The following is a 12988-nucleotide window of genomic DNA, read 5'->3' as shown; positions in this document are numbered from 1 at the left end:
ATCTTTTGATATTTCGTTCTTTTTTTGTCACTCTTTCGCTTCTTTTCTCTGACTCTTTGTTCTTTGTTCTCTCCCTCCACCCCCTCCTCCCTCCATCCCTCCATCCCTCCGTCCACAGGTGTGTGGTAGCCCGGATATCCCGCTGCACCTGCTCAAGTCGGTGGCCACCTACAAGGGCGTGGAGCCGACGGCGCCGCTGATCCAGTGGTTCTGGGAGGTGATGGAGTCCTTCTCCAACACGGAGCGCTCGCTCTTCCTGCGCTTCGTCTGGGGCCGCACGCGTCTCCCCAGGACCATCGCCGACTTCCGCGGACGAGACTTCGTGGTGCAGGTACGTGCCGTGCGCGGTGGCAAAAATAAAACCGGTAATTTAAGCTCAGTGGGGATGTTGTGTGAAGCTGGACTGCATTCTCTCAAAGGAGTAGTTAAGAGTAGTTAGGCAATCAAAGCAATCACCATGGAAACTAAGAGAGAGTATTCCATTATTTTTCAGACAAAACATTGGTAGTCGTTCTACTTTGTTTTTGTGAAACACGGCCTTATATGGTGGACAACATATGAACATGTACAATGTTGTTTGTAAACTATATAAAAAGCCTCTGATCTACTACCGTCATTTCCCGACTATTAGCTGCGGCTTGTATAATTGTTTTGCAAAAATTCTTCCTCTATGAGGTTGATACAGGGGAGCAGTTAATATGGTGTTAATTATGGTTTTGTTTCTTTTAACTTGCATAAAACACTGTCGTGCGGCTTAAACACAATGCGGCTTAAATGCGGGAAATTACTGTAGGCTTGGCCTGCTGACCTGTAGCCTCCCCCAACATGACCACCGTAAGGAGAGCAGTTTTGAATGTGTGGAAGTCTGTGTGACTTTGTGCTTCCCCCCCCCCCCCCCCCCCCCTGTTCAGGTCCTGGACAAGTACAACCCCCCTGACCACTTCCTGCCGGAGTCGTACACCTGCTTCTTCCTGCTCAAGCTGCCGCGCTACTCCTGCAAGCAGGTGCTGGAGGAGAAGCTCAAGTACGCCATCCACTTCTGCAAGTCCATCGACACGGACGACTACGCCCGCATCGCCCTGACCGGCGAGCCGGCGGCCGACGACAGCAGCGAGGACTCGGACAACGAGGACGCGGACTCCTTCGCCTCCGACTCCACCCAGGACTACCTGACCGGCCACTGAAATGGTGACCTTCGACCCCAGGGGTGCGGGTCTTTATCAAGAAGCTGCCACGCGTAAATAATAATAATAATAATTAAAAAAAAAAAAGAAACACAAACAAATGAACAAAACAGAAAAGGAAGTAAAAGAAACTCAAAGGACATTTCTCGTCTTTCTTTTCCTCCTCGGCTTTGTTCTCACCTATTAATAATACATACACATTCGTACCGTACACACTACCACCACTCCTGAGTGAAGAAGGATAAGACCGATAAATGTATATCGTTAATGTGCAATTAGCTTTTAAAGCAGCATAAGCTGGAGAGAGAAAGAGAAGAAAGCAAATAAGAAACGAAACAAAAGAGAAGAGAAAAAAAACACAAGCGTATAGATCTTGTTCTTCATTTAGTTGTGTGAAAGACGAGAGAAAGGGAGAGGACTGGGCAGTACATGCGTTTGGGTGTTTTTACGTTCATGACCGTGCTAAAGTCATTCAAACAACGGGCCACTCTCTCATGGCCAAGCACTGTGTGTGTGTGTGTTCTGTTGTATCTTGACCATAATGTGCAACAAAAAAGAAATAGTATTGTTACAATGTTTTCTTTTTGTTTCTAATTTTATTTTATTTTGTTTTATTTTATTTTTATTTTTTTTTGCAATAGCAGTGTTTCTTTGTAAGAACTTTTTTTAAGAAATATGAAGGTGTCGATATTTCTCAGTCGACTTAATCAGAGCCCATTGGCTACTCGGCCTCGGCTTCGTTTTTAGGTTGTCCATCACTGTCTCCTGTCTCTCCCTCTACGACAAGGGTGTATGCACTGTCATCCTTATGGAATGTATATAATATGATTGTGCCATGCGTTCATTAAGCGTCTAAATCACATGTAATAATAAATGTTAATAAATACATTTCTGTTAATAAATTTAAACCAAAAAATCATCTTTGTTTCCGCTGAGCCTCATTTAAGAGCCATTTCTTTCTCTTTTCGGCCTAGTAATTGCCGCTTTAATATAATCTGATTCACAAAGTGGGCATCTCTTGAAGTGGATTAAGAGTGATGTAGAGGAATTTGAGACATCAAAATCCTCATATCAAGTCTGAGGGAAAAAAAGAAAAATTGGGTCAAAGGCACTTTGCAGGGTCCCGGACTGGTTCTCTGGGCGGCCATCAGATCATGCTTTTGGAGCAAAGAAAAAACCCAGCTTTAGCTTTGCTGATAAAAGCGCTCAAATGTCGTTGGATATCATGTCACTAAGGCTGCTTAATGGTGGGAGTCCCGCACTCCGCGCCGTGGCCAATGGGCTGCATTCCTGTGCGTCGTTAGCGCTCTGGGATTAATGAAATCCCCCGTAATTGCCTCCAATGGCTCTGCCCGCGAGTCCCCCCCCCCCCCTCAGCGATGCTCCAGTCGCCTGTATGGCGTCTGAAAGCACCCCACTCGTGCATAGGTCTCTCCCCTCTCTCCCTCCACCCTCACGTGTCCAGACGTGACGCAGGCGTATACGTAGCGTGAGGCCCCTCCGTGCTGCGCTTAAAGATCCTGTCGTCTCGGCTGAGTTGGCCCACATGCTTTGGGTCCCCGGACCGCATTCTTCCATGTTTACATGGCAGGTTTAAAAGAAAACGTAACGGGCTGGTCAAAGTTCAACTCGATCTGATCCCTCGTGCACTGTAGCCTCGAGCCCCTCTCGAGCCCCCCGATGTTGACGTCGAAAAAAACGTGCACGATCTCACATGATCGCCATTCCTCCCGCTCGTGCGGATTACAGTCACGTATGGCGATGTATGTTGGGCGGTCTGGTCTCGAGACGAGGCATTCAGCAGCCGACTCTTTTTGAAACGATGGCTTAATTGTGATGTCTCTAAAAAATATCACGAGCATTCTTGTGCGTATTAACTTTTTGCCCCCTCTTCCCCTCCCACTCCACCTCCCATGTCTCTGTGTGAGAAATGCTCCAGGAGAGTTACTGTATGCCAGTCAGGTGCTCCTCTCATGCAGTGCTAGCCTGCAGGCCAATTGATGTGAGGAAGTAGAGTACACGCACATACACACACACACACACTCACTAGGAGAGCTTACAGTAGATGTTTGGGTTAGAACAGTAATAGTAGTTGAGCGTAGTCGCTGGGCGTAGTCTGTCGAATATTAGATAAGTCGGTCAGTCGAATGACGCCCAGACAGTGCCCGCCTACCAGCTGGGGGCCCCTGGTGTTTAACAAGTGGGTGAAATTGTTTGACCTCTCCCTCGAAAAAACAAAAAAAAACCCCTCAATATATCTTAGATGGAATGTTAGTACAGTAAAACATCTTGTTCGCACAGCAAGATTACAGCTGCTATCTTGTTACAGTCACTGTCAATTTAATGTGTTCTTACTGAAAAGGCCAAAAAGTTAGTCACAATGCCATACAGTATATGGCATCCTACTCCCACCCACACCCAAATAAATAGCTAAATAGTAATAAAGAAAATTACCATCATAAATAAAAGTAAAGCTATTTTAAATGTATCCCGGAAGTGCTTCCTTGAGGATGGTGTCTAGAAGCGCTTCTTTCGTCTTTATTAGTATATCATAGTCATCATTTCCGGTCAGACAATATCTTCGGTTGAAATTATACCCCACGTGGTCTACTGCTGACAGGAATTTCACTAATGTTCAGTTTTGTGTTTGTTTACCTTTTGCCTCCATCTGTGAGTGTGTGCTGGGGAGTGTGTGTGTTGCCATGGGAGAGATTGTGTGCTGGTCTGCCAGAGCTCCTGCTGATCTGGAGCTGGGTGAGATTCCTCCGGTCATGTGCTCCGTCCACTGTATACAGTGATCCCAGCTTGGCCCCACTGGCTTGGACCCCCGACCTGCTCTCTCTCTCTCTTTCTCTGGCTCTCTCTCTCTTTCTTTCTTTCTCTTTCTTTCTCTTTCTCTCTATCTTCCTCTTTCTTTCTTTCTCTCTCTCCTTCTCTTTCTCTCTTACACATACAGTGTACACACACACACTCATATTGTGTATTGTACACATTGCACTGTACTCCTCTATCTTCCTTAAACCTACCACCCTCCAATGGCACTGCTAAATACACACACCACCCTAGTCTTCCTCAACCCATGGCACCCACTCCACCCACCATCCACTTTTCTCTTCCATCTCTTTTCTCTTACACACACACACACACACACACACACACACACACAGAGAGAGAGAGAGAGAGAGAGCACCAGACTGCCATCCACCTCACCCATCCCCGTAGGGTTACACACACACACACACACACACACACACACACACACCAGGGGGGTGCCATCCACCTCACCCATCCCTTTAGGGTTAGACACACACACTCACACACACACACACACCAGGGGGGTGCCATCCACCTCACCCATCCCTTTAGGGTTAGACACACACACTCACACTCACACTCACACACACACACACACACACACACACACACACACACACACACACACACACACACACACACACACACACACACACCAGGGTGCCATCCACCTCACCCATCCCTTTAGGGTTAGACACACACACACACACACACACCTCAGGCTTGCAACCACAAGACCCCACGTTTCCAGGAATGAACTCCCTCACACTTGACTGGACATCACAGGAACTCTGTCCAGCCGCTCGTAATGAACTGGCACATCCTGATGTTTCCAATCCGCACTGCATCTGTGCTCGCTTGGTTTGGCTGGTTTGATTTTTTGGAATGTAAACTCGAGGCCCTAACTCTGACTTGCATTGCATTCAGGATCCTAAACAAACATGAATAATGAGTGTGTCCTGCTAAGATTGTCAGGGAAGAAATGGTTGCATTGTTTAGATTTTGTTCCCAAAAGCAGTACAAGCTAATTTTTTTGGTTTTTGGCCTGGAGTGTCTGTGAAAGATAATAACTGTTAGGAAAGTCCAATACAATAGTGAGTGTGATGAGGCAGCAGGCAGGAGCGAGCATGTGAGGCCTGTGGGATGCGGCTGCTGGGAGACGGCTGGTGGACGCTGCAGTGCAGACACATGATGCTGCACAGGGGCGCCCACATGCAGTCACATGAAGTCGCCTGCACTCCCTCTCTCTCTCTCTCTCTCTCTCTCATCGTTCTCCTCTCCTGTCTTTCTCATCTCTTTCTTCTGTCTTTCTCCTCTCTTTCCTCCTGTCTTTCTTCTCTGTCTCTCTCCTCTCTCTTTCTTGTCTTCTCTGTCTTTCTCATCTCTCTCTCTCCTGTCTTTCTTCTGTCTTTCTCTTCTCTCTCGCCTTTCTCCTCTCTGTCTCTCTTTGCAACAACGCTACTTTTTCAGGGCCAAATTAGAGAGGTCATAAAAACAGAATCATAATATTATCTTTGTCTAGCAGTAATGTAGTATCATCCATCTCTATCTATTCTAGTAAGAAGTTAGGGATTTTCAAAAAAATACTCATCATTTTTTTACATATTATATCCAACTACTTAATTCTCCTTACAGTCATGTAGAAGTATGTTCATGGTTATTGTTATTAGGACTACTTACTATGCTATTATGCTGTCAACATTATTTAGTCTAGTAGTACTACAATTAGTATTGTTTAAGCTGTTAATTATTTTATGAGAATAAGTATAAGACCAAAGGGTAAAAGCGTATTTGGACAAAAGGATCTGCCAAGAACCACAGCCATAGCCCTAAACATAACCTAACATACATAATCCATCTCCCCGGATCAACTTGATTAGATGACAGTGTTAAATTAGAGATATTATAGAAATAGAAAGTCAACCATGTAGTGTGCTGATACAGTATATTGAAAAAGATTCTCCACTCTTGTATATTGTCCAGAAGATTTGACAATGAAACTTTATGATAATCTCAAGACTGTATGCACACTGTAGCCTAAACAGATCATTCCTTGGCAGGTGACTGAGGATGTGTGATCGCTCTGAGCCATTCGGAGAAACGCAGCTCCTCATCCACTCGAGATAAAAAGCCTGCATTGCATAAGCCTCGCGTAATGACATTCATGCATTCCCCTCTATTGATACGGCGAGTACAGATTGTGATTGTTGAAGGTTCTTCACCATGTGTACCCGTACACTGAAGCCAGTAGCTTCAGGTTGTCACACTATGGCATGTGATGGCAGGTCCTGTGCATCTTCCTGGAAGGAGCCCCATCCCCAGGGCGCCCTCCTCCTCTCTCTCTCTTGTGCTCTGAAGTCAGAGGGAGAGCATGACGTAGGGAAGGTGACCGTTGGTCACAAAGAGCATTTGTGTCACTGGGATGGTGGCTGGAAGTTTGTAAAAGAGTCAGTCAGTGGACCCTTGGTATGTGGCACTTCCTGTTGTTGTTAATGCTTAATCTCTTGATGACATCAGCCCAATACTAGTGAAAGAGATGCCAAATTTAGCCACAGAAAAAAAGCCTCCAGGCCATGTGTGCAGGTTTTGGTTGCTGAGGAATCACATTGAAGGCTGTGCTGGGAATTTCAATTGATTGTATTTTTAGATTTTTTTGCATGTTGTTGGAACGGCATCAGGCTAATGTCCCTGACAAGTAATTGAACCATGGCGAGTCTAATAACAATCACTCAGCTCATGGCTAAATAAGCACACTTCAGCCAAATATACTCTGCTGGTCAGTTAGGTGAATGGAACAGAGTGAGGAGAGGAGAAAGGATAATTGCATTGAAGTTCTGAACACATTGGATATTTTAGGCCAAAGTGGGCCAAAATATTGAGCATTGCTAAGATTTAGGCCATGATATGATCAGGCAACTAAATATTAGTTGAGCATGACAGTATGAAATCATCGTTTCTGTCACCATAATTAGCTATCTATTGGTTTAGGGACCACTCTGTAACAGGAAATGGCAGTCACATTTTACACCCATAACTACAGTTGCTTTTTACCATCAAGTGGAAGTGAATGGAATTCTAATGAATGGAGAAATAACATAAATTGTAACAGGGTTAGGGTTAGGATTAGGTTTATTTATGCACCTACTATTTACTGTAAAACTTCTGCATTTTGTTTATCATTGCTGGCCCCATTTGTCAAACACTGCAGTTTGCAAGTGTGTAATGATTTTCATTTAGCCTCGCATGATTTGACTATTAACGACCATGAAGGCAAATCTTAGATAAAATCAAGTTTGAGGTTTGGTCTTAGAGGCATGAAAGCAATACCTATTCATCACTGTGTTACTGGTCATATGAAGTCACAATTCGTGAACTCAATTGACCGCTACTTGACCAACAAACATCTATCACTGACCTGAATCAATCTTATTAACCTCATATGGTGGCCACAACCAAATTGGGCATTGCAAACACATCACAACCAGACAGCATCCCGGGAGGTCATGTTATGTATGACAGGCTACCTACCTATTCCTGAAGTTTCAGTGGTGGGAACCAGTCCAGCTGAGAGTTTGGTTGACTTAACATGCGTTCTGGGTCGCGGGGTCATCTTGGACTGAGACAGGATAAGTACCCAGCCCTTTGTGGTCTGGAGAGGTGCTATCGGATGAAAGGGCAAGACAACCTAGAGCAAGCAGCCACCAGTGTGGCACTGCCTCATTCTGTAGGGGGGTTTCTGGAGCACCGCTTTGATTAAGCTCCTTGACCTCGGCCGTGTCCTTTCACCTTTCGAAGTCATTACACAGTATCGTTTGAGAGGCTGGGAAGAACGTCAGTTCAAATGCAGTGTCTGGTGCCCGACTTTTGTCGGGTGTGTGTCGCTCCAAAGCTCTGTGTCTGTTCACACACCTTAGGTCCACGGCTAAAGCATTTGATCTTAAAAGCATTATTTCCGCTCGCCTTGTGCGAACCAGACAGTGGGAGGTGTTGCTGGCTTGTGTTCAAGGAATTTCTTAAAAAAAGACTGATCAACCTTTATGACCTCTAACCCTCTCTCTATAATGAATCTAAGTTCAAGTCTAGTCTCTGGCAATGACCTTTTTTTTTCATTGCAAAGCTGCTAGTGTCACTTTACATTCTCTAAATAAATCTCCATGTCTCTCCATTTCAAATCTCCATATAATACTCTAATAATTAGCCCATTAAAGGGGTACTCTGGTTTAACGACAACTTAGGGTCGATTTGGAAGATAATGAGTGTACATTTTGGATGTAAACTGGCGGGGTTTTGAGTAAGAGCGGAAAATGCACTTACAACTGAATAGCGTATCAGGATCAGAATCAGCTTTATTCGCCAGGTTTGCATAAACAAACAAAGAATTTGACTCCGGTTAATCTTTGCTCTAAAAGTACAACATTGAACAATAACATAAAAAGAATAAAAAACAGTCTTTGGTCGCAACTTTGGTCCGGCAAGCCACCCGCCTCGGAGTTAGAAAGTCTCGTGGAGGGATGGAGTTTCTCAGACATTCATCATAGCAGAGGTGACAAAAAGAAACAGAAAGCGAGTAAACGTTGGAGGAACAGAGAAAGAGGAAATGGCAAACAGAGTAAACAAGGAATGTTGTAAAATATCTAGTCCAAAGCTGTAGAGGGAGCTATGTATAGAAAACTGCTAATACTGTAAATAGTTCAGAGAAAACTGCGAGCAAAAAGTGATAAAACTTCAAAGATATGGCCAAAACTGCATTGGGCCCCTTTAAATATAAAGAAAGGTCATAGAAAGAGTCTGTACAGTCAGTGCATTACCTTCCTGCTTCCTCAATAATATAAAGTATTTGGCTTGTTGGCAAATATGAGAGTAACACTTTACTTGAAATCCACTGCAGGCATGACATACGAACCCTAAATCTAACCCTAATCCTAACTTGTCATGACAAAAACAGAATGACACAGTGACAGAAGCGTGGAATCATAAACATTTATGACTTGTTTATAATGTTTATGAGAATTATGACACATTCATGACAGTCTGTTATGTAGATACCTTCAAGTAAATTGTAACCAGCTCTTCAGTTGTAAATCAAAGTTGTCGATCAAAGTTGTTGGTCAAAACGCTGGCAATGGCACTAAGTGACATTGTTTGGTCCCAAACTAAGATTAACACTTGTCATCTAAAAACAGAACTTAAATTGTTGTTAGGAGTTTCCCTTTAATCACATTGAGAACATATATACTGTATTTCTCTTTCACTGACATTTTACACTTCCGATGAAAGGCCTATCATGCTAATACATAGTTTAGAGTTAAAGAGCTAGGATGGGCTAGATTTAAAAAGGTGGGGGCGTAGCTATGAGAAGGAATGCCAGAGGAGACTTTACTACACGGCCTACAACCCAACCCTGAGTGTTTTAGCCAGTGGGGTAATGAGCAGAGCCTCCTGCAGTTCAATGCAGTAACTACACTGAGTTTAGCAACGTTTCAGCACCCCCCTTCCTCTCTCCCTCCCTTCATCCCTCAGTCTCTCCCTCACTCTGCTCCAAAAGCTCACTGTTACAGAGGCAGTTTATGAGGTGGAGTTACAGTCTGTCAGAGTGAAGGGGTGTGTTTATGGGTGTATGTGTATGAGTGGGTGGGTGTGTATGAGTGTGTGGGTGGGGAAGTGTTGTGCTTTTTACAAAGAGGTGTGTTTGCGTTGATGTTGGAGAAGTCTCTGGATTCCATCGCTGGCCCGTCACTGTCACACTGGACACCCCAGGAAAGAGTGACCGTCCCTGGCAACCAGACACCAGAGTCTCAAGCTCCAGCACCACTAGCAGAGGACCTCTCTCTCTCTCTGCTCTCCTCGTCCCCGCTGCATGGAACAGACCAGCTCCTGGAACTCTGGGGCTCACTGAGTGACCGCAAGAACTCGCTTGCCTGCCGGAGTCTTCTCATCTGGAACGTTGTAATTTAGCCTATTTCATCAGCGGACACCACTATTGTCATTATCCTTTTAACATAATATCATCCTCATCATCATCATCATCATCATCATCATCATCAACATCATCATCATAACCAGTTCACTCTCACCAGCAACTTCATCTTAATAAAAGGTAAATTTGATATTTTTTTCTTTCATTTTGTTGGTTTTGCACATTTCAGAACTTTTCCCATGGCCATATGTCATAGTCATCTCTGGGAGTGCATTTGATTAGTTGAATGATCAACTGATTAGATTAGTACATGAATAATATAATTTTGGCATGATGACATTTTATTAATTCCAAGTGAATAATTTAAATACTGCTATGAGAATAGTATGTATTAAATATGCGTCACTTATGAGATAATTTTTTCTGAAAGTTAATAACACAGCGTGAATGAAATGTAAAAGTCATGTCATTCGGCAATCTGTTTAGCATTTTTGGGTCCAACGAAATATTCAAAATTGGCTTTCGCTGAGATTAAAAGTTATAAAAAATATTTTATAATGCATTTATTGGTTTAAAGTTTCTAGTCTAGAGTCTGTGGTGAGTGTGAGAAAGGGAGAAGGATTTACAGCAGCAAATGGCGACTGTATGAATGCCTTCAGTGTTCACCCTTTTGGGCATTACAGCTTAATACCGCTTCAATAGTAAGCCCAACTGTTAAGTCATTCCATGTGTTCAGATTTTGTTGTGAGATCAGGAGGGTGGCAAAATTATTTATCAGCAAACCAAACTTTTTCGCACACACAGATACTTCACCAAATTGAATTTGTCGGTTAATACCAGCAAGGTGCTTGTGTAGAAATGGTTTCTCCTCATAAGCTTTCGCCCATCTTAGAGGGAGTCTGAGTCTTTAGAGAGCACACCTATCCTAATGGCTATGCACTGAGGGGAGTGTGAGGAGAGGCAGTGAGGCTGCAGCGCAGCTTTGCTTTGCTTCAGCGGCTTCATTCATCCGGCAGACATAAACCCTCTCTGTTCAAACAGCAGATTAAGTGGATCTTTACACACGCTTAGACGCTCGCAATGGATGGCAGTGGTTTGGTTAAGGAGAAAAAGGATAGACCCCTCCCTTCCAAAACACACACACACACACACACACAGGGACAAAAGATCCCCTTTCAACAGCACTGAGCTAAAAGCAAATAAAGATCTGTGCCTCCATCTCACTCTAGCAGTGGTTGGAATCCATAGGGGTGCACTGTTCTTCCAACACCTCAACCTCAATTCCAGCCTGGGCTGTGGGCCACATGGCAGTCAGATAACACTTGCACCAATACTGATACCACAAGATCCTTTACAAGCTCCAGCAGTTTGCAGCTAGCTATACCACAGTAATATGACGGTAGAATGAAAAATTATAATTGTTGTAGACGATAACAATGTACAATGTATAGAAATTGATAACATATAGTGATTACTGTGCATATGGAATAACCTGCATTCTGGATTTCTTTCTTTAAATATCTAATGAACACCAAAACATAAATATTTTCTCACTGCAGAAATTACTATTTCACAGCAAACATGCCTGCAGGGTTCTAAGACAACAGAGAGCTCTGTAGACGGCATAAACAAATCCAAGCGATTGGTCATAGATAAGATGCAGAAATTAGAATCCCAACAATATGTGTGTGTGTGTGTGTGTGTGTGTGTGTGTGTGTGTGTGTTGAAGAGCTTGTGAGAGCTTGTTGTAGAATGAGTGGACCTTGGATGTGGAAGTAGGTCTACTAATATTCACTGATGAAAGGAGCTTTTTTTTTTTTTTTTTTTTTTTTTAAGAATTTACAGATTATATGCAGCAAGCAGCACGGTGACCTTATTCTGAGCTTCGTAAGGGCCGGTGACACCATCCCCTTATTGATGGTTATACAACCTCACCAGAGGGTGCTATTATACAGTGGTTAAGGTTATAGGCTACTCTGTTCCTCGCCATAGGACTGTCTCCTCCAACTTGCATATGATTATGTATCTATTAGCCTACTCTATCTGACCTAAAATACCGAGTTTACTAAAAGGGACTCTGCATCTGTCTTGCAGAAGACAAAATGTTTCATCTAGTGACAGACAGTTCTAGATAAGCTATTATGACCAATAAGTGATCTTAACTCATAGGCCTGCTCCTGGTTAATTTTGGAAGTGAAGCTTGGCCTCTATTTTCACGGCTACGTCATCAGACTACCAGCGCATGACAATTCAGCTGGTTGCCCGCACCGCACTTGCCTCACGTTTATCCCCTCAAGGCAACAGCCTCCTCCCACTACTACAACAATGTGATAGAGGAAGGGGTGCATTTTTCCGAAGCTCTAGGCTACTACTACCTGACTCTCACATGAACTCACGAGAGAGAAAGGTCCGCTGACACCTTTCACGTGCAGGCCATAGGCTTAATCGCTCAGCTGAGCTCACCCTCCAGATCTGAGCAGACAGACCAACATGACGATGGTGGTCGTCACGTCACGTCATGTGCTGTTAACCCTAGTCTTTAGTATCCTATTTTTTTCCGGGAAAAACTGCAGATCACATAAGCCTGTTGTAGCCTGTCGTTACACAGGGGCGTCAGTGGACGAGCAAATTATGGCTTTCCAGGAATGTTCAGGATACAGGGTAGAGATCGATTCTAATTATGATCACCTTTTGCAGGAAGACCTCCCCAGGTCTAGTAATTAAATGCATAATGATGACAAATTAATCTCTTAACCGATGTAGGCTATAGATAGCCCACAAACAAAGCTTAAGGCAACCCATTCATGTGCCATATTCTGTACTGTCCTAGTTCATAGAGACGGAATAGAGAATAATAATAAAAAATGATAATCACTGCTGCTTTTATTATCAGATCACGTATATTGCGAAATTATTCCAGCTCCGGAAGGTCGTAGATTTGTATGGATACAGATGATTCCACTAAGTAGACGGGGGTAATTTGAACAAATTATAATGGACTGACGTGACTGATAAAACTAACTTTTAAATGAGCAGAACTTGTAGAAATGTGGAACAGACACAAAAGACCCTT

The 12988-nt window shown here is 43.6% G+C and overlaps 1 protein-coding gene across 14 annotated transcripts in view; it reads left to right on the top strand.

Annotated features, from left to right (window-relative positions):
- The window catches only part of herc2 (HECT and RLD domain containing E3 ubiquitin protein ligase 2), an 81340-nt gene extending 79237 nt beyond the window's left edge, over positions 1–2103 (top strand). For all 14 annotated transcript variants that reach the window (XM_062556381.1, XM_062556377.1, XM_062556376.1 and 11 more), the window contains 2 exons: positions 119–331; positions 912–2103. In XM_062556381.1, coding sequence (XP_062412365.1) covers positions 119–331; positions 912–1184 — 486 coding nt within the window. In that variant the 3' untranslated portion in view covers positions 1185–2103. The remainder of the gene's footprint in view (positions 1–118; positions 332–911) is intronic.
- Positions 2104–12988: the final 10885 nt, after the last annotated feature.

This window comes from Sardina pilchardus, chromosome 15, assembly GCF_963854185.1.
Source record: "Sardina pilchardus chromosome 15, fSarPil1.1, whole genome shotgun sequence".
NCBI classification, from domain to species: domain Eukaryota; kingdom Metazoa; phylum Chordata; class Actinopteri; order Clupeiformes; family Clupeidae; genus Sardina; species Sardina pilchardus.
Note: the sequence above shows the minus strand (reverse complement) of the source record. Positions and strands in the feature narration are given on the sequence as shown.